Source organism: Tiliqua scincoides, chromosome 3 (genome assembly GCF_035046505.1).
Source record: "Tiliqua scincoides isolate rTilSci1 chromosome 3, rTilSci1.hap2, whole genome shotgun sequence".
Classification (NCBI taxonomy): Eukaryota; Metazoa; Chordata; class Lepidosauria; order Squamata; family Scincidae; genus Tiliqua; species Tiliqua scincoides.
In genome coordinates, this window is record NC_089823.1 from 143,686,870 (window position 1) to 143,712,331 (window position 25,462).

The window sequence follows — 25,462 nt, forward strand, 5'->3', positions numbered from 1 at the left end:
TCTAGTGCTCATGTCTGGGGAGGGGGGGATCCTGAAAAAAGTTTCCATGCACTACACAATGCAAATACAATCAACATAGCACAGTGGAATTTTAGAGCTTGAACTGCTTGGAGGAAGGTGCTTATGAAGAGAGGTTTTGAGAACAGACGAGAACAGATTGAGCACATTAGTGACTGAAGCAGACAAGGGTGGTCTTTGTTGGGTTCATAAAGAAGTTGATTTTGGCGATATAAAGTTGTTAGACCAAGGAACAGGTGACATCAGCCAAACAGGAAAGGTAGATATTTATAGAGGTGTTTTATTGCACATGAAGCTGATTGCTTTTTGCAGTGCCGGTAAGAATTGCACACTTTTTACAGGGTTGCTTTGTTATTGAAAATGTGGTACACCTTCTGGATCTGTGATACTGAAAATGGGAAAATTTGGTCTTACCCATGAATACTCTTTCTCAATGGTTCCAGGATGGCTTAGCATGTGAGACGCTCCTCCTCTTGGTAGCAGGCAGAGTCATATGATCTGCCCATGCTTCCCCAGACAGGGCCAGGAACTCCTCCATGCAGCAACAGGAACTGGAAAACCTGGTGAACTTATAAGAAAGGGGATATCCACAGGACACCACCTGCGAGCCTCCCCACTCCCAAAACCTGGAAACACATGCTAAGACTGCGCCATCCTGGAACCACTGGAGAATATATTTTCATTATTGGTTGATTATAAGATTATTGTGCAATTAGTAAATTGCTCAATATGATGAAGACTAATGGCAAAAAAATATGCAGCAGAACAGAAGGAGTTACTCAACTTGATAACTTCAGGAACACTTTTGGACAAGAAAACAAATCTCCCAATGGTAGTTTGCATTCATTTCCATTCAACTAATATAAAACACAGTACTATTCACTATTAATGCAGACCAATCGTTCTGATTGACTTTGATAAAGTTCCACTTGCTTCTTCCAAACTCTCAGGGGTAGCACAAAAAGCCCTGGAGTGTCACTTTGCACAACGCTGGCAGCCTCTCCCAGAAGAGGGACAGTTGAAAAGTATGCTTCAGAATGTCTATCAAAACAGTATACTTTTAATTAACTGTCATGTTAATCTCAAGACTTCAAAGTACAAATTCTTTGCTTAGATGGAAAGTTTTCTTAATAACATAATTCCAAGGCACAAATATTCTGTGCAGTATATGATGGAAGACATTAGCAAACACGCATTTAAAAATAAAATAAAACAAACAAGCTCATACCAATGGCAACAAAAAGATGGCAACTATACATATGAAAGTCTCAAATTACTATGGGAAGAAAGGCTTCAGAATCCTGTTGGCCAAAAGGCAATACCTGTTGGAAAGAAATGTTGTCAAATATGTTGAACTCCATCTAGTTCAATTTTGCCACATTAAGGACCACTTCTTGCTACATGGCTGCAGTGTGGTCGCCACTTGAAAGTGCTTCTATACTGCAGCTGCACTGTGCAGCCAGTCATTTATGTGAATGGCTCATTATGTGAGATGTCTCCATGCAACTGTGAACTGCCAGCAAGGAAGTCTGGCATTGACAAGGATATGAAACCACACAGTGGGAGCTTGGATATCTGCACTATCACTGGTAAATGGTGAGAAGGATTTTACTACACCCAGTGCAGATGTGTGGTAAAAATAGTTTTCTGCATCCATTCTCAATTGCAAACTAAAGCACAATGATGAAATACCCAAGCATCTTACCCTACTGTAAGATATCATTGTAAGCACACAAAATAGTCTGGGCACTGCTTTGGTCAGCTCAGTAAAGTGATCTGTACAGCTCTTAAAGATGCACCTCAAAACACCCAAAATAGATGGGATTTATTATGGTTTTTAAGTACGTCTGAGGAACTAGAAGATAAAGAACCAATAAGACATTTCAAATTGTATACAGACATAGCATGAACAGGACAGACTAGAAGTTATCTTTTTTCTAGCTCAGGAAACCAATGGCAAAGAAGAACAGAACATAAAATTACCAGGAAGATGGGGAATAATTCCAAATTAAAAAAGGATTGTATAGGCTTGCTTTAGTGATACTTGTTTCTCATTTGATATAACTGATGGCATTATAGCAGCATGCACAGTTGAGCTAAAAACAAGAGTGTGAATTTATTAGTAACACGAAATTTTGGAAAGGAAAAAAATATTGCAAGACTAGTACAGTCAATACTTTGAGGCAAATTATTTCACTTTTATTCATCGCATAGCTTTAAAGAATTTGATAGATCTAGTAAGAAAGTGAAATGGCAGAGCCATTTTGTGTATATTATAGAAAGCTGAAATTAAGGGGCATCCAATAGCCCATAGGTGTTATAAAAAGTTAGTTCATATACTAGACTCTAGGAACAATGGCTCTGATTCAGTATTGGAATTTGCTAGACTATTTTCTTTAATTCTCAAGTCAAATGCTGAAATTAAAATTTCAGAACATAATGCACTACTGTTAAAGCCATCCAATTTACCTGGCACTTAAACAAGAATACATTCTGAAATATGGAAAACATACACCTTATCAAATTTTCTAAGAAAACTCCTAAGGCAAAATTGTAAACTCATAAGGTAGAAAATATTTGTTAAAACTGAATTTTAAGGATAGGGAAATTAGCCCAGATCAGTAGTGTTTGATATATGTTTTAAGGAATATAACATATGTCAAAGTATGTTTCTGGGGATCGCCTTAAAGGAGATCAGCACAAGTAGACAAGCTTCCCTAGGAGACAGCTTGCCCAACACAACCGCTCTTTTCCTGAAATAAACAGTAGAAACAGAGTGTGCACTCAGTTCATGAGAAGCGAAGCCCAACAGACCTAACTAGTGTCCCATATGAACAGAGCGAGCTTCCTACATCTCCAAAAGAGATTACCCAACAGGCAAGTTGATGGGGAAAGAGTTGCCTGAAAGCAGAAAGTTTGGGACCATTGCTCTAGATCAGGGATCTCCAAACCCCGGCCTGGGGGCCAGATGCGGCCCGCAGCAAGCCTCTTTCTGCCCCGTGGCCAACCTCTTGTACCCTGAAAGCCTCTGGCCCACTCAACTGAACATGACCAGAACTGTGCTCTGATTGTGTCTGGAGGGTGTTCTAAAGGCCAGAGAGGTTAAATGAATGAGCCCATTCATTCATTTATTTACTTATCTAAGTTCCATCTCTAATTTAAATATTATATTTAAAATTTTTTTCCAGTCCTCCACACCACGCCAGATATTTAATGCGGCCCTCTGGCCAAAAAGTTTGGAGACCCCTGCTCTAGATTAATAATTGGGGTGATTTATGCCAAGTATTTACCAGCTAGCTGTGCAAAATAAAAAAAAGAGAGAAGTATTACAACAGCCTGATTACTTTCCTTGGCAATGGACGGAAAAAAAATCCTTTTGAGATCTGTGGCACAATATTGTTGGTGACTTGCTGTGATCAAAATAAATTAATTCATAGCTTATGCACCCATGAACTGTTCAGCTAAATATGTACTAATACTTAAAGGCATTACTGAAAAGCAATGACTTAAGGCAATGTTAAATAAAATTTATACACCAAGATATAAATTAAAAAATACTGCAATCTTTTGCTTGACCATTTACTGTTGCAAACCTATAAAGCAAAATTTAATAAAACACATTCCCACACTTGATTGTTATTTGAATTCACACTAGTATTGCATTAAGCTTCTTACTGAATGCCTCTTGACGGGAATCTTAAACATTTTTGTAGTATCCATGTGCATATTTGATGGACTATTAAATGTTTCTGCATGTCACATTCAGCCTGTTTCAGCTCAAACTTGAACTCCATTTTTCCAAATCCATGTATGGTATACTTACACATAGACAAAAAAGCAAGAATTTAGCAAATAAAATGTACATTAAACAGTATATAAATAATTTCCCTTTTTAAAGCTAGCCAGGGTACAGTTTACAGTACAAGATTACAGGCACTTAAATTATCAGAGAGGTTTAACTGTTTCACGCCGTGTGCTCAGTCTTCAGAAAATTCGTAGCATAGGGAAAATGAACTGGGTCATAGTATGTTTTTCTCATCAAACTTGAAGGTGACTTACTGCATAGCTTTACTGTAATCTTTTTTGATTTTTTGGTCATGAAACTTGAATAATTTTTCCATGCAGCACAAAAAGAACATGGTAATCAATTTTCTTAAACTTCAAAGTGGTTTCATACTGTTGGCCAAGACATTGCAGAAGAAAATGGTAGCTTTGCATGAACTTAAATAACTTTTTAGGCACTCCAAATGGAAGCAGAAAAATCCTGGCACACATACACAAAACTGTAAAAGGAATTATCAAATTACATAGTACCCCAGACTCAAAACTGCAGGCTATTTCACCAAGACTTGGTATGATATCATCAGGTAGAAGGCAAAAAGCTTATTTTTCCCCCACTGTTGTTGTAGTCACTTTAATTTAAGGCTTTCACAGAAAGCACTATAATCTGAATATGTAATTCAGTACTCAGAGTTTTATGGGAGTTTGAAAGTGTGATGAAAATCTCAATGCAGCTCAAAACAAAGTAAAATGCGGCGATCTACCATATAGTGTACACGGGATACCATATTCTACAATGTCCTATAAGATTGAATATTAGCAGCCTGTAAAAGTGTGGTGAGGAAGTGAGCTGAATTCAGACATACACACCCTTTCCCACCAGACCCTATACTTGCTTGAGTGAAAAAGCTCTAAGAGTCCAAAATTCACTCCTCAGTAACATTTCATTGTCAAATCTTGATATCTTGAGACTCTACCATCTTGCCAAGAGTCTTCTTAATCCTCAGGGCTGTAAGTCTAGAGGCAGGATTGTGGGCCCAGCATTCACACATTAACTTCAGTATTGCTCTTAAACACTGAAATATAATGGAAAAGAGACTCTTATACAAACATATATACAAATGAAAGAACATGCTAAATACACTGAGTTGATTATGCATAATCCAAGAGTTTAAATTTATGCTAGATAAAGATTAAAAATTATATAACACAACATTCTTCTATATAAACGTTAATTTACTGTTATTTATTCTGAGACACAGGGCAGTTTGCTGAACAAAGTAGTAAGCATTTTGAGCTAAAAATCCCAGAAAATACAACCATAAACCCCAAACTCTGAAATAATGCATATTGGAATAATTTGTATGTTTAGATTGCTTCTTTTCATAATTTGCCCTGTTTGGGTATATGGAGGTTTTTGCACTATTGTTTGTTTGTATTATTATTATTTATTATTATTATTGATTTGATCAGACAGTTGAAATGAAGTGCTGAGCACAAAGAAATAGATCCTTGTGCTCAAGATGTCAAAAAACTCAGGTCATGTGAAGCGACTGATAGTCAAGATGTGTGAAAAACCCCATTCATGAATCAGCAGAAAAGTTATCCAGACAACTATGAATTTATTCCCATCACTTCAAAGAGAAGGCTCAAATCTTCTTAGCACTGAAAAAAAATAAGAATCTTTAACCAGATGTCATTCTTTTGACTTGCTTACCTCATCACTATTCCATCTATTAGATACTACTGGGCGCAGATGCTTAACGCATACCACCTCTCTCATATCTTCATAAGAAGGATCATTTGGTACCATATCATAATAGGGTAGCTGGTACTCTTCAACAATACCTGCCAATAAATGGTAAAAATTTGTCTGTTAAAAATTTTTTTTAAAAGTAAACCATGTGGTACAAATATGAGTAATAATGAACCAGTTTCTTACTCAGGATACTGCTAAACAGCACACTTACTTGGGAGAAAGACCTATTGAACACAGTGGGACTTTCTGAGTAAACATGCATAGGACTTCACTCTTAGACCCAGAATAAATGTGCAAAGAACTCACACTGAGATGGACGTTTGCTACAGAATAACTGCATGTTTGAATCAAAAACCCATGTTGATTTCCTTATTGGTGAGACATCTCCCCCAATGGAAAATCCAAGTATCTTTTTTTTCCCTTTCTACTCAATGAGTTCGGAAACTGCCATGCAGGTTTTGAACATGCAGCAACAGGAAAACTTTTGCAGTTTTTAGTATCTGTGAGTTTTATGACCTCAGAGGCAGTGAGATGATGCTGTCAGACTCCTGCTGGAGCCCTCTTTCACCACTGCTCACCTTTGTTTTTGGTTTTAAAGAATAGCTGTCCTCAACCCCCTCACTTATGAAAAGGAGGAGAGACATCAGCAAAAGTAGCTTTTGTTTGATCTTTTGTTGGCTGAGATCTGGGAGGGGAGAAGAGAAGTGGGATAGCCAAAGGAGCCCCCTCTCATTAGTACTTCAATCCTCTTCCTCCTGGAGGGGGAAAGTGACTAGGTGCCATGGCTACTGCTGTTTATGCCAACTGTGTTAATTGGAGTGTAATCCAGGGACAGGTGTGCTTATGATGGCAGTCCAGGTTGTCAGAGGCCACAGCAGGCACCTTTTCCCCAGGCAAGCAGAGACACCTCTCCACAAGACACATTCAAAGACATAATCCTATGCATGCCTACTGAAAAATAAGTTCAACTGTGCTCAATGGGGCATACTCCCAAAGAAGTGCACAGAGGTGTACAGGGGACCCACATATCTGCAGATCCCGTATCTGTGGTTTCAGTTAAACCAACGGCTCCCCCCCCATCAAGCTCTGGAGGTGAGGGGAGCTCTTCGGAGCCTTGGGAGGGTCTTCTGAGCCCACTGACACAATTTGCCCACTGCCTCTGCCATGCTCAAAATGACTGTTATAGGTCACAAAACGCTATTTCCAGTTTTCAGCTAAAAAACGGAAGTGATGTTTTTATGCCTTTAAAAGGCATTAGGAGGGCTGGGGAAGCCCGCTGGGCTTAAAACTGCGGAGGGTTCCACAACAGAATCCCCGTGGATACCGGGGCACACCTGTATAGACACACACAATTATGTCTGGAATTGTAATTTTTGTCTGCCCCTCTCAGTGTGGGTGTGAAGGATGTGCCTGCTTTGGGGTACAATACCCTGCCTACTTGCTTGGAAGCCCCAAGGAGTTGTTGGCAGCTCGCTCATGTGGGAGTGCGTCACGTGTGCTGGCAATAAACAAAAAGTATGAGAATTCTGCTGTCACTGACAGGAGCAGGACATTAACTGCTCTCAAGAAGAGCAAATCCTTGGGGGAAGCTCCTGAAATCTCCTGGCAAGTGCTGCTGGGATACATGCAGACACGGGAAGTCTACTGAAGGATGATTGGCAGTGCCAGAGAAGAGACTAGCATGACTTTTGCCATGAAGAACCACCTGAATTGCAGTGAATGGGTGGTTGTAAATTCCCTGAGGGTTGAAATTCATGAATGTGACTCATGGTTGTATTTTCTCACAGAATAACTGCACATTTGTCTGGTCTTGGGGGGGGGGGTTCATTTTTCCTATTTCAAAACTTATATTTGGCTGTTTCAACCTTGACTCCACTGCACTGTGCATCTTAAAAGAAGGCTGGGGTACAAATGTGACAAAATATTCTTGTTTAAAGTGGGGGAAATGGAACCCTTGTAAAGCTAACAGTGACCTGAATGTCTAGCAGACACATGAGTAGGGAAAGAGAAGCAATAAAGGAACTAAAAGAGAGACAATCACAAAAGACAGATATAAGCAAGATCCACCATTTCTGTACCTTTGTCATGTCCAAGATGTACCATGATGTAAATGGCTAAAGAACATAGTGCAAATGAACATATGTAACTAAAATGCAGCTACTTCATAAAACCAAAATGCCTTTCCTATAACCTTTTAAGTCCAGCCAAGTTTGATGGTGGGAAAAGAAAGCACTGGCAGAAGATTGTGGAACTCTACGTACAGAGAAATACCAACTTTCCTTTTTGCTTCCTCCCTGCATAAGCTCACCTAGTGCTGAGCAGTTGAAACCTGGACTAAAGCTACAAACATTCCCAGAGGACTTGTTGGTAATAAATGAAACACTCTAGGCAAGAATAGTTCCATTGCTTAGACAATCTGTTCTGGGCAATACAAAATGTACTTTTTAAAGTAGCCCCTAATTGTTGAGGGAAGAAAGAAAGATACAAAGAGAAAGCTGCTGAGGGATTGATTTACTTATGATATTTGCATAACACCTTCCAGTATTTAAGGTTGCTTACAATTTAAAAATATTCAACTGACAATGAAAATTAGAAAATATTAAACAGAGTTGCCTCAGCCCCAGCTCTGGACCCTTCTGGAGCTAATGGTATGAGCTCCTTGGCCTGGGCCCTCTTCTTTTTTCCTCTCTGGGCATTTGGATCTTTACAGCCTTTGGGAAGGTGAGCTATATGAACCAAATTGCTGGACAAGGTAAACAAACTAGAACTGGCCCTTTCCCAAACATACAAGCCCTTTCTCAATCATGTCTGTGAAACTGAGAGGCCATTAGCTAGCTAGTCTATTAAAAGTGGAGCAAAATCAAGGAAGGAGATATAGAAAAAATATCTACCTGAGAGGCAGATAACTTTTGATAAGGCAGTAAAGCAAATAAGTTTTGTCCCACTGGGATTACATGTTAGGACGGTGGTTCCAAAACTGGTGGGTCACGACCCACCTGCCAAGAAAGCACTGGACATGTCCCTTTAAGGGGCGGGGAGGGGGGAAGGTAGCAATGAGATTCCCAGGATCATGCTGTTGCCAGGGACGGAAGGCAAGTTTTCACTGACCTCCAGTCAGCCCTGGAGTCCTGAGAGGCTTGAGGAGTCCTCTGCAGAGCTCCCCAAGGCCTATAAAAAAGAAAAAATGGGCATTTCTGGTTTTTGTGACAAAACCAGAAGTGCCTGTTTTTTCCCTATTTTTCAGACTCACAGACACTTGGAAAGCCCTGCAGAGGGCTGCCAAGACCCCCCCCCCCGGACCTCCCAGGACTCCAGTGATGGCTGGAGGTAAGTGAAAAGCCTCCTCCCATCCCCAGGAGCAATGTGATCCTGAAGATCACGTTGCAGCAACCCCCACCACCCCAGCAAATACTTTCATGGTTCCCTCCTCCTAAGGAGGACTAAGAACATAAGAACAGCCCCAATGGATCAGGCCATAGGCCCATCTAGTCCAGCTTCTGTATGTCACAGCGGCCCACCAAATGCCCCAGGAAGCACACCAGATAACAAGAGACCTCATTCTGGTGCCCTCCCTTGCATCTGGCATTCTGACATAGCCCATTTCTAAAATCAGGAGGTTGACTTTGGGAAACACTGTGTTAGGATCAACATACACAATCTTGTATCTGAAGATAAGATTTATGATTTACCTCCTGTGACACAACGGCGAGCCATTTCCCAAATTATTAAGCCAAAACTATAGATATCAGCCATGATGTAAGGCTGGAAATGATTTTTATTTAGACTTTCATCCAGGACTTCTGGTGCCATATAACGCTTTGTTCCCACTCTTGTATTCAAAGGGACATCAACTTCATTTGTATCACTATGTTAGAAAAAAAGTGATATTGTTAACAGTGTAAACACAGAGAACAGAATTTAATGTTACTCTAGTTGAGCGATTTTCAACCCTTTTCATCTCATGGCACACTGACAGGAACTAAAATTGTCAAGAAATACGATCAGTTTTTTTTTTGACAACTAACAAGGCACAATGCACTGCCAGTTGGGGGTCACATCCCCCAATGGCCCTACTAAGAAATGACCCTTCCCCAAACTCCCACAGCACACCTGCAGGTCATTTGTGGCATGCTAATGTACCGTGGCACACTGGTTGAAAATTGCTGCTCTAGTTATTTGTCCTACAAACTATGGAGCTCCCTTCACTTTTAAGTACAAAATTACTACAATATAGTTAATGTGAACACTCCAAAATCAAACAGATCTACAATTAATGAGTACTTTAAGCAGCTTGCATGAGGAACTGTAGGAAGTAGACTGTTGCATAACTATTCATATTACTGACTGAACTGTTCAGTCACAACATTAGTTACATTAGGTGTAATTTAAACGGAGCTTAAAGCTTTGTCTTGTGTTAGTTCTTTCAGATACAGTACTTTTATACACAACAATTTTAATCTTCTGCTGTGAACCAGCCAAATGAATCTATCACACTTATTTTGGAATGATGCATAAATGTCTCCCACAAACACGGCAATTATACAGAGACAAGATATGAGCATTTACCTGTTAAATTTGACAGCCAGGCCCAAATCAGCAATACAGCAAGTTCCGTTTCTTTTTATCAAGACATTTTTACTCTTCAGGTCTCTGTGAGCAATAGCAGGCTTGCCTTGTGTTCCATATATTTCTGTGTGTAAATGGCAGAGGCCACAAGCAGCAGAGTAAGCCAGTTTGAGCAAAGCTCTGTTGTCCAGAGTGGTACACTTCAAAAAGTCATACAATGACCCATTTTCATGATAATCTGTGATCAAGTAAAGCTGGGTCCAGGAGCCCGTGCCTTTAATATCTGCTGCTATAAAACCTGTAGAATTTAGGGACATAATTGGTATTGATAACACAAGACTAAAATCATTAAATTAATGTTGCATCAGGGATTTATTCTGTAGGCTAAAATCATGTTTGGTGACACATGCCTTATGGCATGTTTGCAACCCTCCTGGCCCGGCACAAGGGACCTGCACCAGCCCAAGTCAAGGGCTGGATTGCGCCCCAGTCATTTTGTTCTCCGTTGCCAACTTATTGTAATGATTGATTAGTGGTTCTTGTATTTGTTTGGTAGGTTTATGTCCTGATTACTATGGTTTGATTATAGTTTGGCAAAAAAGTAGGATGTAAATTAAAAAACAAATACAGGCTACAAATTTCAAGTCCCTTATTTTGGAGTAATTTTCCTGAAGATAATAGGAATAACTCCATGAAAAGTGGCACATAGTGTATACATAATCTCTTAACTGAAACATGAGAATACACCAAGTTCATTTCTTTATAAAAGTACCACTTTTCTGCCTATGCACTCAGTTTTATGGAATATAAATCCCAAGTCTTAAAATAAGTAGAGAGCAAATCTCTTTTAATAAATGAATACAACAGAAACGTTTTGTCAGCCCTTTCAAATGTTAGGATGGATGCTTTGCATATGACCTAGTATTACTTTATGAATGAAAAGATAAAAGTTTTGCACTTCATCTTCAAGAGGATGTCACTATATACCCATTCAAAACAACATCTTCTTACTTACCAAGTATATTTTCATGGCGCATGAGAACTGTCTGGTAAATTTCAGTTTCTCGAAACCAGCTGGCTTCCTCTGTGGTGAAAAATACTTTTACTGCCACTTTTTCACCCCGCCATTTACCCATCCACACTTCACCATATCTTCCTTTTCCAACCTGCCGCACCATTTGAATTTGCTTAGCAATAGTCCGCTGGACCTAAAAAAAAATCTGAAATCACTAAACCGATTCTAGAAGCACCAGTAGAATGTTTGGCAGCTTTTAGAAAGAAATATAATCTCATGATAACGGAAGCTAAATATTTCTGCAGTCTTCTATGGAATATGATAGTTAGCTTGAGACCACAGTATTTGAAGGGCTACCTCACCCTGCCCCATGATCAACTGAGAGTGTTTTCTTGTGCGTGCTTCTACTGACAGAGATGTGCTTGGTAATACGACTTTCTCCTCAGTGGCACAGAGGTTATGGAAATTCTTGCCCCTGGGTATAAGGCTAGTTTCATCACTATCACCATTTCACTAGCACAGGGGTGTCCAAAGTTTTTGGCAGGAGGGCCACATCATCTCTCTGACATCGTGTCAGAATTAATTTACATTTCAAATTTGGATACATTTACATAAATGAATATATTAAATATGAACTTATATGAATGAATGAAGGTCTTGCAATAGCTCAAGGCCTATAAAAGGCCTTGCACAAAGCAAGGCTGGCCTTTCCTTTGCTGCTACTACTGCATCACAGAGGTGAAACAACAAGCAGTGGAGGGAGCCCTCATCCCACAGCTCACTTGAGAGGCCAAACAGTTGCCCGCACACTGAGAGCAGTTGCATAGGGCCAGTGTGGGCTCCAACAAATTTCCGGAGGGCCAGAGGCTTATTGGAGACTAGGGGCTCCCTGAGGGCTGCACCGAGAGGCCCTGATGGCTGCAAGTGGCCCCAGGGCCGGGGTTTGGGCACCTCTGCACTAGCACATGAAGTTGTTCTGGTTATGTTAAGCTTTTGGGGGGTCTAACTTTATAGCGATCTGTTTCACTGTTTTTTTAAGCTATTCTGACATTGTTCTGTGGTTTTAGTTTGGCTGGTACTATGTATTGAATTTGTTTTTTATTGTACTGTCTTAGTACACTTTGAGTGTCTCCTTTGTGGGAAGGAAAAAGTGAAATACAGGTTGAGCCTCATTATTTGCGTGGGTTCTGTTCCAAGCACTCAGGTGGATGGCAAAAAATGCACTATAGCAAATCAATTTAAAAAACAAAGTTTCTTTGCTCCAGTGATTTAAAAACAGCCTTGCTGACCTTTGTGATGTAAGATAAAAGTCATTAAGAAGACAATCCATCAATCAGTCATCCTCCAAGAGCTTACAAAGGTGCTTCACTCAGCCCCTCCCTTCACCAATGCAAAAGGATCACCTTTCTTTCATGTGCTCAGGGAGAAGGGAGAGGTCCGCTGGAGAGAGGACGACTGATGGATTGTCAGCCAGCCTCTCTCTCTCTCATTAAGGAAGCTATTGTTAAAGGACTGTTCAGTTTTTGAAACTGATTTTAAAGGGGTGCATTTTCCCCTTCTCCAGGGATCAGCACATTCCTTCTCATTTGCAGGGGCCATTTGTGTTGAGTCAAATCCATGTATTAAAAAACTGTGTATAAATAGTCTGGACCTGTATCTGTAAAATGAATAGTCATAGAAGAGTATTGGAGTCTTGATTCATTACAGTGCAGTGTCTCTCCCAATGATTGCTGCAGCTGCTCCCTGTATACAGTCATGTATACGTCAAAATAATTTTGCCTTAAAATTGGCCCTGAAAACATGGGTTGACTTACACATGGGTCAATGTGATAAATAAAGCTTATAGGAACAGCTGCTTGGTGAGGTGGGAGTGGGACTGGGCTGAGAAGGACAAAGGGGAGTGGGGGGAAAAGGAGCAATTTTACTTACCAGTTATTATTAAAAGTATTCTTAATATAGTCAACAGTAAAGGAGAGGTCCGTTAATGTCATCCATTAAATTTGAATGCATTTATTGACATGCGTATACACATGTGCAAAAACATATATGATTAGCTTTTAAAGAAGCAGACAACACCCATTATTTCTGGAGTCTGTTTAAGTCAAGGTCCTTTAAGTTGGAGGTTCAATGTAATAAGTCATAATTGGTGGGGGGGGGAGCCTCAATTTTTCATTTTCTTTTTAAATAACTGAAGTTCACAATCTAAAATATTAACCTTAAAGACACTCACTGTGAAAAGAACAGGACAAGGATCTCTTCTTCAACAACCACATATTGACTCCTTAACTACTCTGTTTAAACGTTTGTCTGATCTCATAAAGTCCACCCTCGCATTCGTAGCCTGTGTAACAACCATCTAGTCCCAGAAACCTTATTGTCAAGTCTAATAAGTACAGAGGAAGTTTTCTTCAGAAAAGACAGGAGATATTTACATTCCACTCAATTCTGTGTGTTAATAATTTGCTTCAGTCATCATTTACATTAGGGTACATATATGCTCCTCACTTGTTTTGCCCCATTTCTATTAGAACCATTCCTTGACTTCAACCCTAAAGACTTTCCACTTCTCCATGAGAAAACCTATCTCAATGAATCTTCATAATCAGAAGGAGAAAACATTTTACTGACTTCTAGAATCTGATTAGACAAACTATCTCGCTCTCTATTTTCTGGAGGAAAATTCTATCACGGGTTTCAAGCCATGATGTGTATGTGCAACCTCCTGATTTTAGAAGTGGGCTAGCTCAGAATGCCAGAAGCAAGGGAGGGCACCAGGATACAGGTCTCTTGTTGTCTTGTGTGCTCCCTGAGACATTTGGTGAGCCACTGTGAGATACAGGAAGCTGGACTAGATAGACCTATGGCCTGATCCAGCGGGGCTCTTCTTATGAGGTTTAGGACTTGTCTAGGCTTTCCATCACGTACAGACAAGCTAACAGAAATTATCATTTTTTCTCTTTATTAAATATGTCTTGAATCTTTTCCATTTTTCTCTATCTCCCACAAATAAATTTGTTAAAATTTAAAAATCTGCTCTGACTGGCGAATTTCCTGCTCAGAAGCCTCCCACATTCTATGGGATCATACAGGAAGTAGGGGAAACTGGATGAAGTTCTAGTTCAGAAGGGGCTGAAAAGACAGCTTCCTCACATGTACACCTCTCTATTCCCTGGCACATTTTAAAATAAGAAACTTTCAACTGCAGAATCATAATGAAACCACTAACTCACCAAGAGAGGAAGTCCTGAACCACTGCCAGAACTCTGTGACTGATCAATAAGATCCTTTAGTGACTCCCCAGTTGGAATAAATGCTTCATCCTGCTCCAGATCACGATTATAACGCCGTCTCTTTGCTACCCATTTACAATAATGCCTGCAAAAATACAAAGCTGAAGATATACACACCTTGATATGACATATTATTAAAGGAAACACTCATGGATACAGTAGAGTAACTGCAAAATTATTTTGCAATGGTAAATTTTGTCAATTTTTGCACTGATATGTAACTGCTCACCCTCATGATTTTCTACTTTTCAATTCTGCCTTTCTTACTGCACAGAGAACTAGATGACAAAACCAAAGAATCTTACTTTTGCTTAAATCAGTATTACCCTTATATTATTGTTACTGACCAGGGGATCTATATTTTGGCTAGCATTATGGTCCAAACCCACAGGACCTTACTGCTGATGGAACAAGTGTTCTGCCAGCAAAGATTGCCTTATGGCAATTGCAGAAGGGCTTCCAGCAGCAAACAAAGCTGTACGTTGCTGGTGTGCCAGTGGGATGTTCGCAGCGGCGATGGTCATCAACCGATTTAAGTCAGCGGGGGAAGTGGGACAGGGCAGCAAGAAGGTGGATTGGTTCTGTGAAAGGGGAGGTGACAGCAGAGGCTGCCAAATTCTAACCCCCTTCTCAGATCCAATCCCGCATCCCGGATCGACATGGACCTGTCCCATTGATTTTTCTGGCGTGAGTCTGAGTAGACCCCACAGAGGCCAATGGAGTGGGTTCCAGGCCTGGCATGACACAGAAGCAGCCTCCGGAGACTCCCAGGAATGCTTTGCAGAGCACCTTTGAGCATCATGTCACAACCCATCGCAGAGGTGGGTTGTGGCACTAAAATGTTAGGTAACTTAAGGCTTACAGAGTCTCAACAGCCCAGCACCAAAACAGTAGCCTCAGCCTTGGAGCTGAAGAGGTAGACAGGGATCTTCCCTAAAGCTGCACTATGCCCTCTGAAACGTAGCTTAACTACAGATATGTTATTTGCCCTCTCCAAAGTGAGAAAAGTTGGGGTTTGTCTGATCAGCCTTGCCAGCGGATGACAACACACTCTCTAAGGCAAGCAGACCTGTAGAAACCTGTGACTGGGATATTAAGGCCACTCAAATATAAATGTGAGCTTCCCACTCAAGTTTTCATCTTTTATGCATGATGAGCTGAGTGAGAAAGAACAGTAGGTTCCCCTCCTGCTCTTACTCTGCACAGCATTATACAATCCAAATCAAGGTAAACAGTTCAAATCTAAATCAGGACTGTAACACCCTTATTTAAATATTTATGCCAACAAATACAGTCATGACGCCAGCGTTGCATCACTGCAATGTTGGCATCAGGTTTTTCTCATGTCAGTGGGATACCATTGCTGCTGCTTTAATCCACCTTAACAAGAACAGACTCCATGTAAGTGCTAGCTTTCACAGTGATGTTAATCTAACCATGTTAAATTTTGGTGCACCTGTAGAACATTTTATGCATTTTATGAGCAAGTGCAGACATTCTGTAGTGTTTTCATATTATGCATTAAAAAACTGGAAACAGTAAAGATATTTTACCTGTAACAGAAACAGCTAAACAAGATGATCATAACTATTATGCAGACTGCCATTGAAATGAGTACAGCCATCCAACGAATGCTGCCATCAAAGAGACCATCTGAATAAAAAAATCAGTATTAATATAATCAAATCAAAGGAAAACTTCTCTCCAGGAGATATTAAACATGAGAAAACTCTTTACAATTCGTTCTCCCAAATTTGCAATTACAAGTTTTGCACATACAGTGGTGCCTCACATAACGAAATTAATTCGTTCCACGAGTCCTTTCGTTATGCGAGTTTTTCGTTTTGTGAAGCGCGTTTTCCCATAGGAATGCATTGAAATTTAATTAATGCGTTCCTATGGGCAAGAAAAGTCAGAACAAAGTCAAATTTGGTTTACAAAGTGTTTATTAAGTGCTCTTTAAAGGCATACATACTGTACTGAGGATTTCAAAAACGGGGGGGGGGATGCTGAGTGGGGGAGCTTGAAGGCTGTAATCCTGTGCACACTTTCCTGGGAGCAAGCACAATGGGACTTACTTCTGAGGAGACACGCACAGGATTGTGCTCTAAGCTGGGGAGGAGGACAGAGCAGCCGCACTCAATAGCTTGCTTTTGCCGTGATCATGGAGGGAAACAAGGAAGCACAATGGGACTTACTTCTGAGGAGACACGCACAGGATTGTTCTCTAAGCTGGGGAGGAGGACAGAGCAGCTGCACTCAATTGCTTGCTTTTGCCGTGATCATGGAGGGAAACAAGGAAGCACAATGGGACTTACTTCTGAGGAGACACGCACAGGATTGTGCTCTAAGCTGGGGAGGAGGACAGAGCAGCTGCACTCAATTGCTTGCTTTTGCCATGATCATGGGGGGAAACGTGAAGGAAATGGGGCAGTGAGAGGGTGAATGAGCGATGGGGGGGATGCTGACTGGGGAGTTTGAAGGCTGTATTCCTGTGCACACTCCTGGGAGCAAGCACAATGGGACTTACTTACATAAACTGGCATGAAGATCCCCCCCTTAAAACAAACCAAAACAAAAACAAAAAAAATTCATCTTGCGAAGCACGGGTCATTAAAATTCGTTGTGCGAGTCACCAAAAATCGCAAAGCGCTTTCATTCTGTGAGTTTTTCGGTGCGCGAGGCATTCGTTATGCGAGGCACCACTGTATAGTGATAATCTACAGGGTCAATACATACTAGATTGCAAGCATGTGGAATGCTGAAGGACAGGACATCTGTCCCTGTGTACTGTACACAGGCTGTTGAAAATGATGGTAATGAGCAGATGACTGGCAACCTACCATATCCCCTTTAAAGATACTTTGGTCTCCACTCTCCTCAAGCATAGGTGAGTTGAGGAGCAAATGTGAAATTCAGTACAGAGTATCAGCATGAACAGAACAGCAGAAAACCCTAACTCAATTCTACACTACTCGAAGGGGGGTTGGGCAATTTGTTCAGTAATAGGAAATGATGCTCACATTAGTTGTAATACAACCAGACTATTTAGAGAAGACACATTGATATGGAGATGGAGAAAAACAGGTGTAATGATGTGGAAAGTGTGATCACCTTAGTTACTACAATACAAATGACTGTGCTAGTTTTCTGGCCCACAGTCACAACCCCAATGAGTAGTAAGTTGCTGGTAGTATGAGCTGTACGAGTAGTAAGTTGCTCGTAGTTCATTGGACAACTGGGTGACAGAGGAAACTCTTACAGGAAATCATGTGGAGTCATGGTGGACACTATCTGACTATGTTCTGACTCAAAAAATGGTGCAATATTGGCAGCTGGAGTCAATACACATCGTGACACCATTTCCAATGCCACATAGGAGGACTCTGGGAACCTAAGAACTAAGGTTCATGATTTCCCAGAAGGAAGGTGATAGATGAAAATGATGGCTGGTGCACCTATTTAATGACAAATTGGTAGTGCTGATAGGCTACATTTTGTGAAACTCCCACCCCAAGCACAAGGGACACCAGTATTCCTTCCTGAGGAAGCAAATCTACCACTTGAGCAGTGGCAACTGCTCCAAAGACGCATGACTGTTCCCTCTTAGGTGTGCGGCCAAGTGGCCACGCACCTCCAAACCAAGTTCCATGCACCATGGAGCTTGGCAATGTGGAAGTTTGATGATGACATGATTACTGAAAGTCTGGAGGCGGTGTCACAACTGTGTCACACTGATGGACCATTTACAGGGATGCTAACTCCTCAAAAAAGCTTTAGTGCAAAGAATGAAAAATTGGAGGAAAAAAATAGAAATTCTGACTACAGAATGTAATAGGAATGTTTCTGCAAAGTGCTCCCCAATTACTATTCAAGTATGGACCAAAAGAGACCCGAGTGGAAAGGCATTCACTATACCCCTTCCAATACTGGCATCTCTCTTTGGGGAGAGGGGTGAGCTCCAGTTCCCAAAGATGCTCTGCATAGGTGCAGGTCCCATCAGTGTCACTGACCACAAAAAACAACACAAATTTATATTTTCATCAGCATAGTTGGATGAGTTTTTACTTTGCAAATTTCTGATCCTTTATTATTTTTTGCAACATAGTTAGAAATGTACCTTTGTAACACAGATGAGAAGAAAAATAATGTAAGAACATTAAATCTCGAATTTTTTGAAGATCAGAATTTAAAAAGGGAAGAAAATTTATACTCCAAACTATAAAAACTGCTCAGCGAAAAATCTGAGTGGCAAAAGTGCTTCAATGCATGCACCAGATCAGGGGCGTCACTAGAATTTATGTCACCCAGTGCGAGAGACAAGCACATCGCCCCATGATGGATTTCCTTCCATGCAGTGGAAGGGGCAACACCCCTGGCAGCGGGCATGGCAACCCATCATCGCCCCATCCCCACTGGTTTTTTTTTGCTATAACCTTTGATAGAATAGAGATATTTCAATGAGGTTTGATTCATTGCATTCTGCAGAAAACTATGAATCAAATTACATATAACATGATGGTATAATTCTTAAAAACCATGATTTAAACAATTTTGGCCAGTAGTGGTGTTACCCCCTGTGCACATCACCTGATGTGGACTGTACCCCCTGCACCAGATCTTTCTCAATTGGCTTCTAACTATACAGCTCCTCTTGCTGCATAGAAATATTAATATATTGTTTGCAAGAAATTTCCAAAGCAGTAATTCAGGGTGCATCACCAGAATGAAGTGCTGCAGAGTAAAGGAGAGAAATCCTAGACTCTTTCCCACGGAATATTAGCAAGCACAGTACCTTTACCAATCATTGGTGGTAATGTGGGCTGCAAATCTTGATTGCAGAAATCTGTCCGACAACATTCAATTGTCCGCCGGAGCTGTGCTTTTGGAGAGTCCTATAGAATAAAAAGAAATACATTTTTTCTCACAGATACCAAATAATGCTCAGCTGACACAGAAACAGCAACAGCAGATAAAGATTAATTTTGAAACAGGAAGCAGGCACAATGTGTGTCTTTTACTAATAAACCAGAAAGACAATAAAACTGATTACCTCTCATCTCAGGGCCCAATCCTATCCAATTTTCCAGTGCCTGTGCTGATGTGCCTACGGGGTATGCACTGCTTCCTGTGTTGGGAAGGCAGTCACAGAGGCCTTCTCAAGGTATGGGAACATTTGTTCCCTTACCTTGGGGCTGCATTGTGGCTGCACTGGTGCTGGAAAGTTGGATAGGATTGGGCCCTCAGTCAGCAGAGCTAGGGTAGTGCAGTGGCTGAGAGAACATTACAAATAAGGAAATGTCCAGTTGAAATCTTACTTTGCCATGAACTTACAAGGTAACCTTAAGCAAGGCACACTCTCTCAGTCTCAGATCCCTGTCTGCAGTACAGGAACAATGATACAGAACTACCTTTTAGCATTGTTTGTAAGGATTTCAACTACATAAAGTATGTAGTGTTCAAAGTGTTTCACATACTATAGGGCTGCTCTTATTATCCATGGGGGTTCCATTCCTAGAACTCCTATGAATATTAAAATCCACAGATGTTCGAATCTGTGGATTATGAGGGAGCTCAAGCCTCCTAACCCAGCATCTGGAGACACTTTTGAGGCTTTCAGAGGGCAGAAAACTTCTGGTTTTTCACCAAAAACTGGAAGTCATGCTTTTTGGACTTCTGGAGGCCTTCCAAAGCCTTCTGAGGGTCAGGGAGGTCACGAGCAGTCTCCACAGCCTTTAGAAGGGCCTCTGGACCAGACTGGAGCACAGCTCCTGTTGGGTTCAGCAGGCTGCAGACCCTGTGAGTTCAGAATCCACTGGTATTCAAATCTGTGGGTACCGAACTGTCAGGTAATGAGGGCGGATCTGTAATGTTAATTTTATGATTAGAAATCATAAAATGATATCAATTTTGTAGGATACTGTGAAATGCATAGCAAATACTTAAAATTTATCAGTGAGAACCACTTCATTAGACAGAATGAATGGGTTGGGGGAGAAATTCTGTGCTTATTTAAAAATGCATTCTTCCCACTTTAAGGAGACAAATTGAATCAACTCAAAGCCCTAACCTCCAGTCTAAATCAGTGCTTACTTGGGGAAAAACACAGTTGAGAATGTCACAGTGCAGAGCCAATTCACCTTATCAATGTGAACTAGAAGCACAGATACACATTTGCAGAATTTGGTCCTTGGCTTATTAGAAGCACTACAGTAACAGGCATGATATGCAATTTAAATGATCAAAGATTAATAACCACTTTCCTTCATCTCTCTGAGACAACTGAAAAATGGTCTGAGTACCTTGCACTGGAAGTCTGAGCCTTCATACTTCATGCAGCCTGAAGCCAGTGTAATTTCTCCATTTTCTTCTTCTTCAATGATGGCAAAGCAATGTCCGTTAGTCCTGAAATAGATGAATGACTTCACCTTTCCAAACACTGTTCTGGATTCAACTGATTTTATTTCTCATGACATGACTTGCTGGTTTTTGTCATCACACCAAATCTCAGTCAGTTTTAAACTACCAGCAGAAATAGGAAACTTCTTTCTCTTTCCTACATGAGGCTCACTTATGTCACACACCAAACCCCAATTTCATGTAACATCTGAACTGGACTTTTGAGATTAAGTCAGTGTATCAAATGATCAGGCCATCTTTTGATACAAACTGAGATTTTTCATTGCATCTGAACCCACAAATCTTGGTTTGCTCTAACTGGGATTTGGTGCATTCAGGCACAAGGAGAAATCCCAAACTAGAAACTATCAAAGCATGTGAAGAGGAAGCATGAGTCCAATATTTCCAATTCTCACACAAATCATAGTTTGCATGAGTTCTAACCTAACCAAACAATGGTCAGAAAAACTTGGATTTGCCAGTTTGGATGCAACATCAAATTCCAATTTGTTATACTCTAGAAATAAAAATAGAATACTCTATTCTAGAAATACTCTAGAAATACTCCAGAAATAGAAGCAATAAATTTTCTCCACCCACAACAGCAACATTAAACTATGGATTAATCATGTTTGTTCAATTGTTAAGTCGTGCCGAACTCTTCGTGTCCCCGTGGACCACAGCACCCCAGGCCCCCATCTACCACTAACTTCCAGAGTATGTCCAAATTCATGCTCATTGCCTCTGTGACACTATCTAAACATCTCATCCTCTGCCATCCCCTTCTCCTTTTGCCTTCAATTTTTCCCAGCATCAGGGTGTTTTCTAAAGAGTTCTCCCTCCTCATGAGATGACCAAAGCATTTAAGCTCCAGCTTCATCATCTGTCCTTCCAATGAAGAGTCAGGGTTGATTTCCGGTAGGATTGAGTGATTTGATCACCCTGCAGTACAGAGGTTTCTCAAAAGTCTTCTCCAACACCATAATTCAAAAGCGTCTATTCTTTGGCTCTCAGCCTTATGGTGTAGCTCTCACAGTCATATATTACTACTGGGAAAACCACAGCTTTGACTATACGGACCTTAGTTGACAAGGTGATGTCTCGGCTTTTAATCATTAATCATAGTTTAATCATAGCTTAACCAGGATTAATCATAGCTTAGTGTTATATCTGAACATACACACTAGAGGGCACTAAGAAGCTACAATTCTAACTTAACCAAAGATTTAACCAAACTAAATCCCCTTCACTTTACTAAAATGCACTATGTTGTAAAAGGTAAAATATAATTCAATTGTGTATAATACACATACTAAAACTTTGAACTGTTTCAAAGTCATCAGATTTACTCACCATACAAATAAAAGATGTAAAACAAAGATGAAAAAGTGGTTTGAAAAATAAGGGGGAACCAAGGAAAGATCTAATACCTCTGTACTTTTTATTTTATTCTTTCTTATGTATTGAGAACAGAATCTATACTCTTCCCACAATACATACTTGCACGTGTTATTAATTGCATCTTCAGGACAGTGCCCTGAGCAGTAGCACTGCAAAAAAGGCAAAGTATCCTCTGGAGCTAGGGTTACACCATCTTCCTGCTTCTTTTGATCAGGATCGGTCTTCGTCTCTGTTCCATGGAGCATACTGTCTCGATTCTGCCCTATATAGCATGGGGGAAAGGTAATGATTTTATATGCAAGATTAATGTGTTGAAGGCTTGGATATTTTTTACAGCAAAGGCCCCTCTACAGTCCTTCCAATTGTCTTTCTGCTTTGGCTCCCTTCCCAGGAAAACGTAACCATGCTTGCATAGCATGTTGCTTATATCATAAAAGAGTTACACCCTGACTTGAAAACTATTTAACCTGTGGACCCAAACCACATTAAATTTCAATGAAATTAAATTCCAACTGCATTTCCGGATCAGTCTAAAAATAAGCATGACTATAAATATTGGTTGGCATCTCTTTAAAGAATCTTTGATTATCTCAGATATTTATGTGCTTGAAATTTTCATTTTGTTATTGAGCACTTAGTTCTACCCATTTTTTAAGATTATCATTTTGCAAAATTCTATAGCTAGGAATATTTCTATGGCACTGAGTATAGTATGATTGGCCCACTTTATTCTTTGCAATATTTCTCTGATCAAGAGAAAAAACAACTCTGCAATAAATGAAGGCTACTGCAATATGTTTTTGGCATTCTGTGATGAACGGTCATGAACGTCATGAACAGGAAAAGCACCTGAATTTATTGACAATTTTGTAAACTTGAAGTCTATGGGCTCCAAGTATACCAGCTTTCTATTATTAATTCTCACCAGGGCCAAACTATATTCCGTGCTATAAATATCATTAGTCCCAACCTGCTTCATTTTTCTCTGCTAAGGAGCAATTGAAAGGATGTGCATGCAAGACTAGATTGGCACTGCAATATGGGGGGAATTTAAGCCTCTGCTCTCATGATGGTCCCAATCCAATCTCCTCACCACAACTGCTATCTAACTCAGGAGGGTAACACACAATTGGCAAGCATAGGAATCCCCCCCCCCTCAGGCAAATAGCATATTAGCAATAGTAAACACTCCCTCCCAGTTGCCCCAATCTGGAAACACCCCCCTAACAGGCGACAGCAAAGAAAAACTAAGCATGTCAGAGCCATTATGTGTTTAATATAACATGTAGTTGGTTTTCATTCTCTGCCTTCAGACTATGTCAATAAATTTTTCTCACCACAAGTCAGAGCACATTAACCAAACTCAGTTTTATCAAACAAACTGACTTGCAGAAATTCAATTATGCAGTGTGAAACTATACTATTCCTCAGCACATATAACTCAGTTCTATTTATTCATAGAGCTACCTTGCCTCTATATAAATGCTAGTTGATACACATTTTCAAACAAACGGAATCTAGTTCATCGCATTGTTCTAGGATCTTTTTTCCATCTGCCAGTTTCCATTTTAAAACTAAATTAAGGAAACAGTATTCATCTATGAATATGCTACAATATCTTAAATTTAAAACAAGGGAGTTCATATCTATATGGCAGTAAAAATACCAGCACAGTCATTTTCCATATCATGTCTTGCATGGGTTAATAGGCAATGTTAAGTCCACAAGAGTCAAGGTCATATATGCTTTCCAGTTTTATGCTGTCATGAAGAACACATGATTTTAAGTTCAGAAGAATGGAATCCCTGCCTTTTTTTTTTTGCAAGAATGGACTACATATTTCCTCCAATAACATTTCATTAAAATAAAGGCCTCCTTTAAAGGCCTATTCAAATAAACATATATACAAGAAAACTGAAATTTCCTCTTCTTCTGCTGACTTTGTTGTTAATTTTTAAAAGCCTCACCAGAGCCATAAAAAGATCCTAGTTAAAGTGCCCCTTTCCTTCCTGTTCACTTCTTGTTAAGCAGGAAATCGCTTGGAATAATCAAGCGCTTAAGTGGACTAGAAATCAATGAGACTTTAGCATGCTTAACTGTAAGAAGCATCTATCCTCTGTGTTAAGAAAGCTAGGTTTCTTGAAGAACCTTATTATTTGAAGCCATTTGCATAACAGTATAGGCTGGACTATATTTTTTTTTATTTTCAGGAATAATGCCAACAGAAGTTAGGCAAATCACTTTTGCCTAGTAATTCTGCCCATGTAAAAAAATGCTAAGGAATCTCCTGAGAGAGAAATGTCAAGCACAAAAGATACTCCATAGAGAAAGAATCCATGGCTAAATTCAACAAGAGCATAGCTCTTGCATGCCAATCAAAAAAGCAAGCCTGAGAAAAGATATACAAAATGCTGAATGAAGCAAAATTAAGGAAATTAACTACCTGCTAACTGGGCAACAGGCACTTTTTCAAGTGGGTGCTTCTCTTTAATTTAGCAGGGGGAGAGTAACCAGCCCTCCACACCCCAGCAGTGTCTTTTCTAGTGGTGTTTGTAGTGGTGTTTTCTGCTGGTTTTTTTTTTTTTTTTGCATCTTTTAAGACTGTGAGCTCTTAGTTATTTGATTTTCTCTGTAAACCACTTTGTGAACTTTTTGTTGAAAAGCAGTTAATAATAATAATATTCAATTATGCACCATCTTGTATGCTACAATATCTTAGATTATGTATCAAATCGAAGCACGAAAAGTCATGCCTCTCCAGTCCTAACCTATTAACTACACTACCATGTTGGCTTTCATTTTCAAACCTAAAGGATGCTTCCAGATTTTAGCTGCAAGGACTAACTAACAATCAGCAAGCTCCCCAAAGTAGGGTTTTTGAAAGACAAACCCAATAATAGGTTAATCTTGATATCAAGTTAACAGGCAGCCCGATCCTATTCCTGGAGGCACCAAAATGGCTACCGCTGTATCCAGCAGCACTGCCAAGGCTGCCGGAGGTCTCCTCGTGTTGGGCTTTGCAGCCCGACATGGGGGACAGGATATGGCAGAGCAGAGCTCTGCCAGTTTCCCTCCTGCCCCAGTTCCTCTCCGTCCCCAAAACACCTCCTCCCTGTCTTCATCTCCACTGGAGCTCTTACCATGCTCTGGACCAGGGGTGCCCAAACCCCCGTCCGGGGGCCACTTGCGGCCCTCGGGGGCTTCCAATCAGGCCCTCAGGGAGCCCCCAGTCTC

General features: G+C 40.4%; 1 protein-coding gene across 2 annotated transcripts in view; it reads right to left on the reverse strand.

The window, feature by feature from the left end:
• Window positions 1-321: 321 nt before the first annotated feature.
• The window catches only part of BMPR1A (bone morphogenetic protein receptor type 1A), a 91,692-nt gene continuing 66,551 nt past the window's right edge, over window positions 322-25,462 (reverse strand). For both annotated transcript variants that reach the window (XM_066622532.1, XM_066622533.1), the window contains exons 4-13: window positions 22,328-22,490; window positions 20,731-20,833; window positions 19,224-19,323; window positions 15,982-16,081; window positions 14,369-14,513; window positions 11,139-11,331; window positions 10,124-10,421; window positions 9,247-9,422; window positions 5,516-5,646; window positions 322-4,874 (exon numbers count right to left, since the gene is read on the reverse strand). In XM_066622532.1, coding sequence (XP_066478629.1) covers window positions 4,749-4,874; window positions 5,516-5,646; window positions 9,247-9,422; window positions 10,124-10,421; window positions 11,139-11,331; window positions 14,369-14,513; window positions 15,982-16,081; window positions 19,224-19,323; window positions 20,731-20,833; window positions 22,328-22,490 — 1,535 coding nt within the window. In that variant the 3' untranslated portion in view covers window positions 322-4,748. The remainder of the gene's footprint in view (window positions 4,875-5,515; window positions 5,647-9,246; window positions 9,423-10,123; window positions 10,422-11,138; window positions 11,332-14,368; window positions 14,514-15,981; window positions 16,082-19,223; window positions 19,324-20,730; window positions 20,834-22,327; window positions 22,491-25,462) is intronic.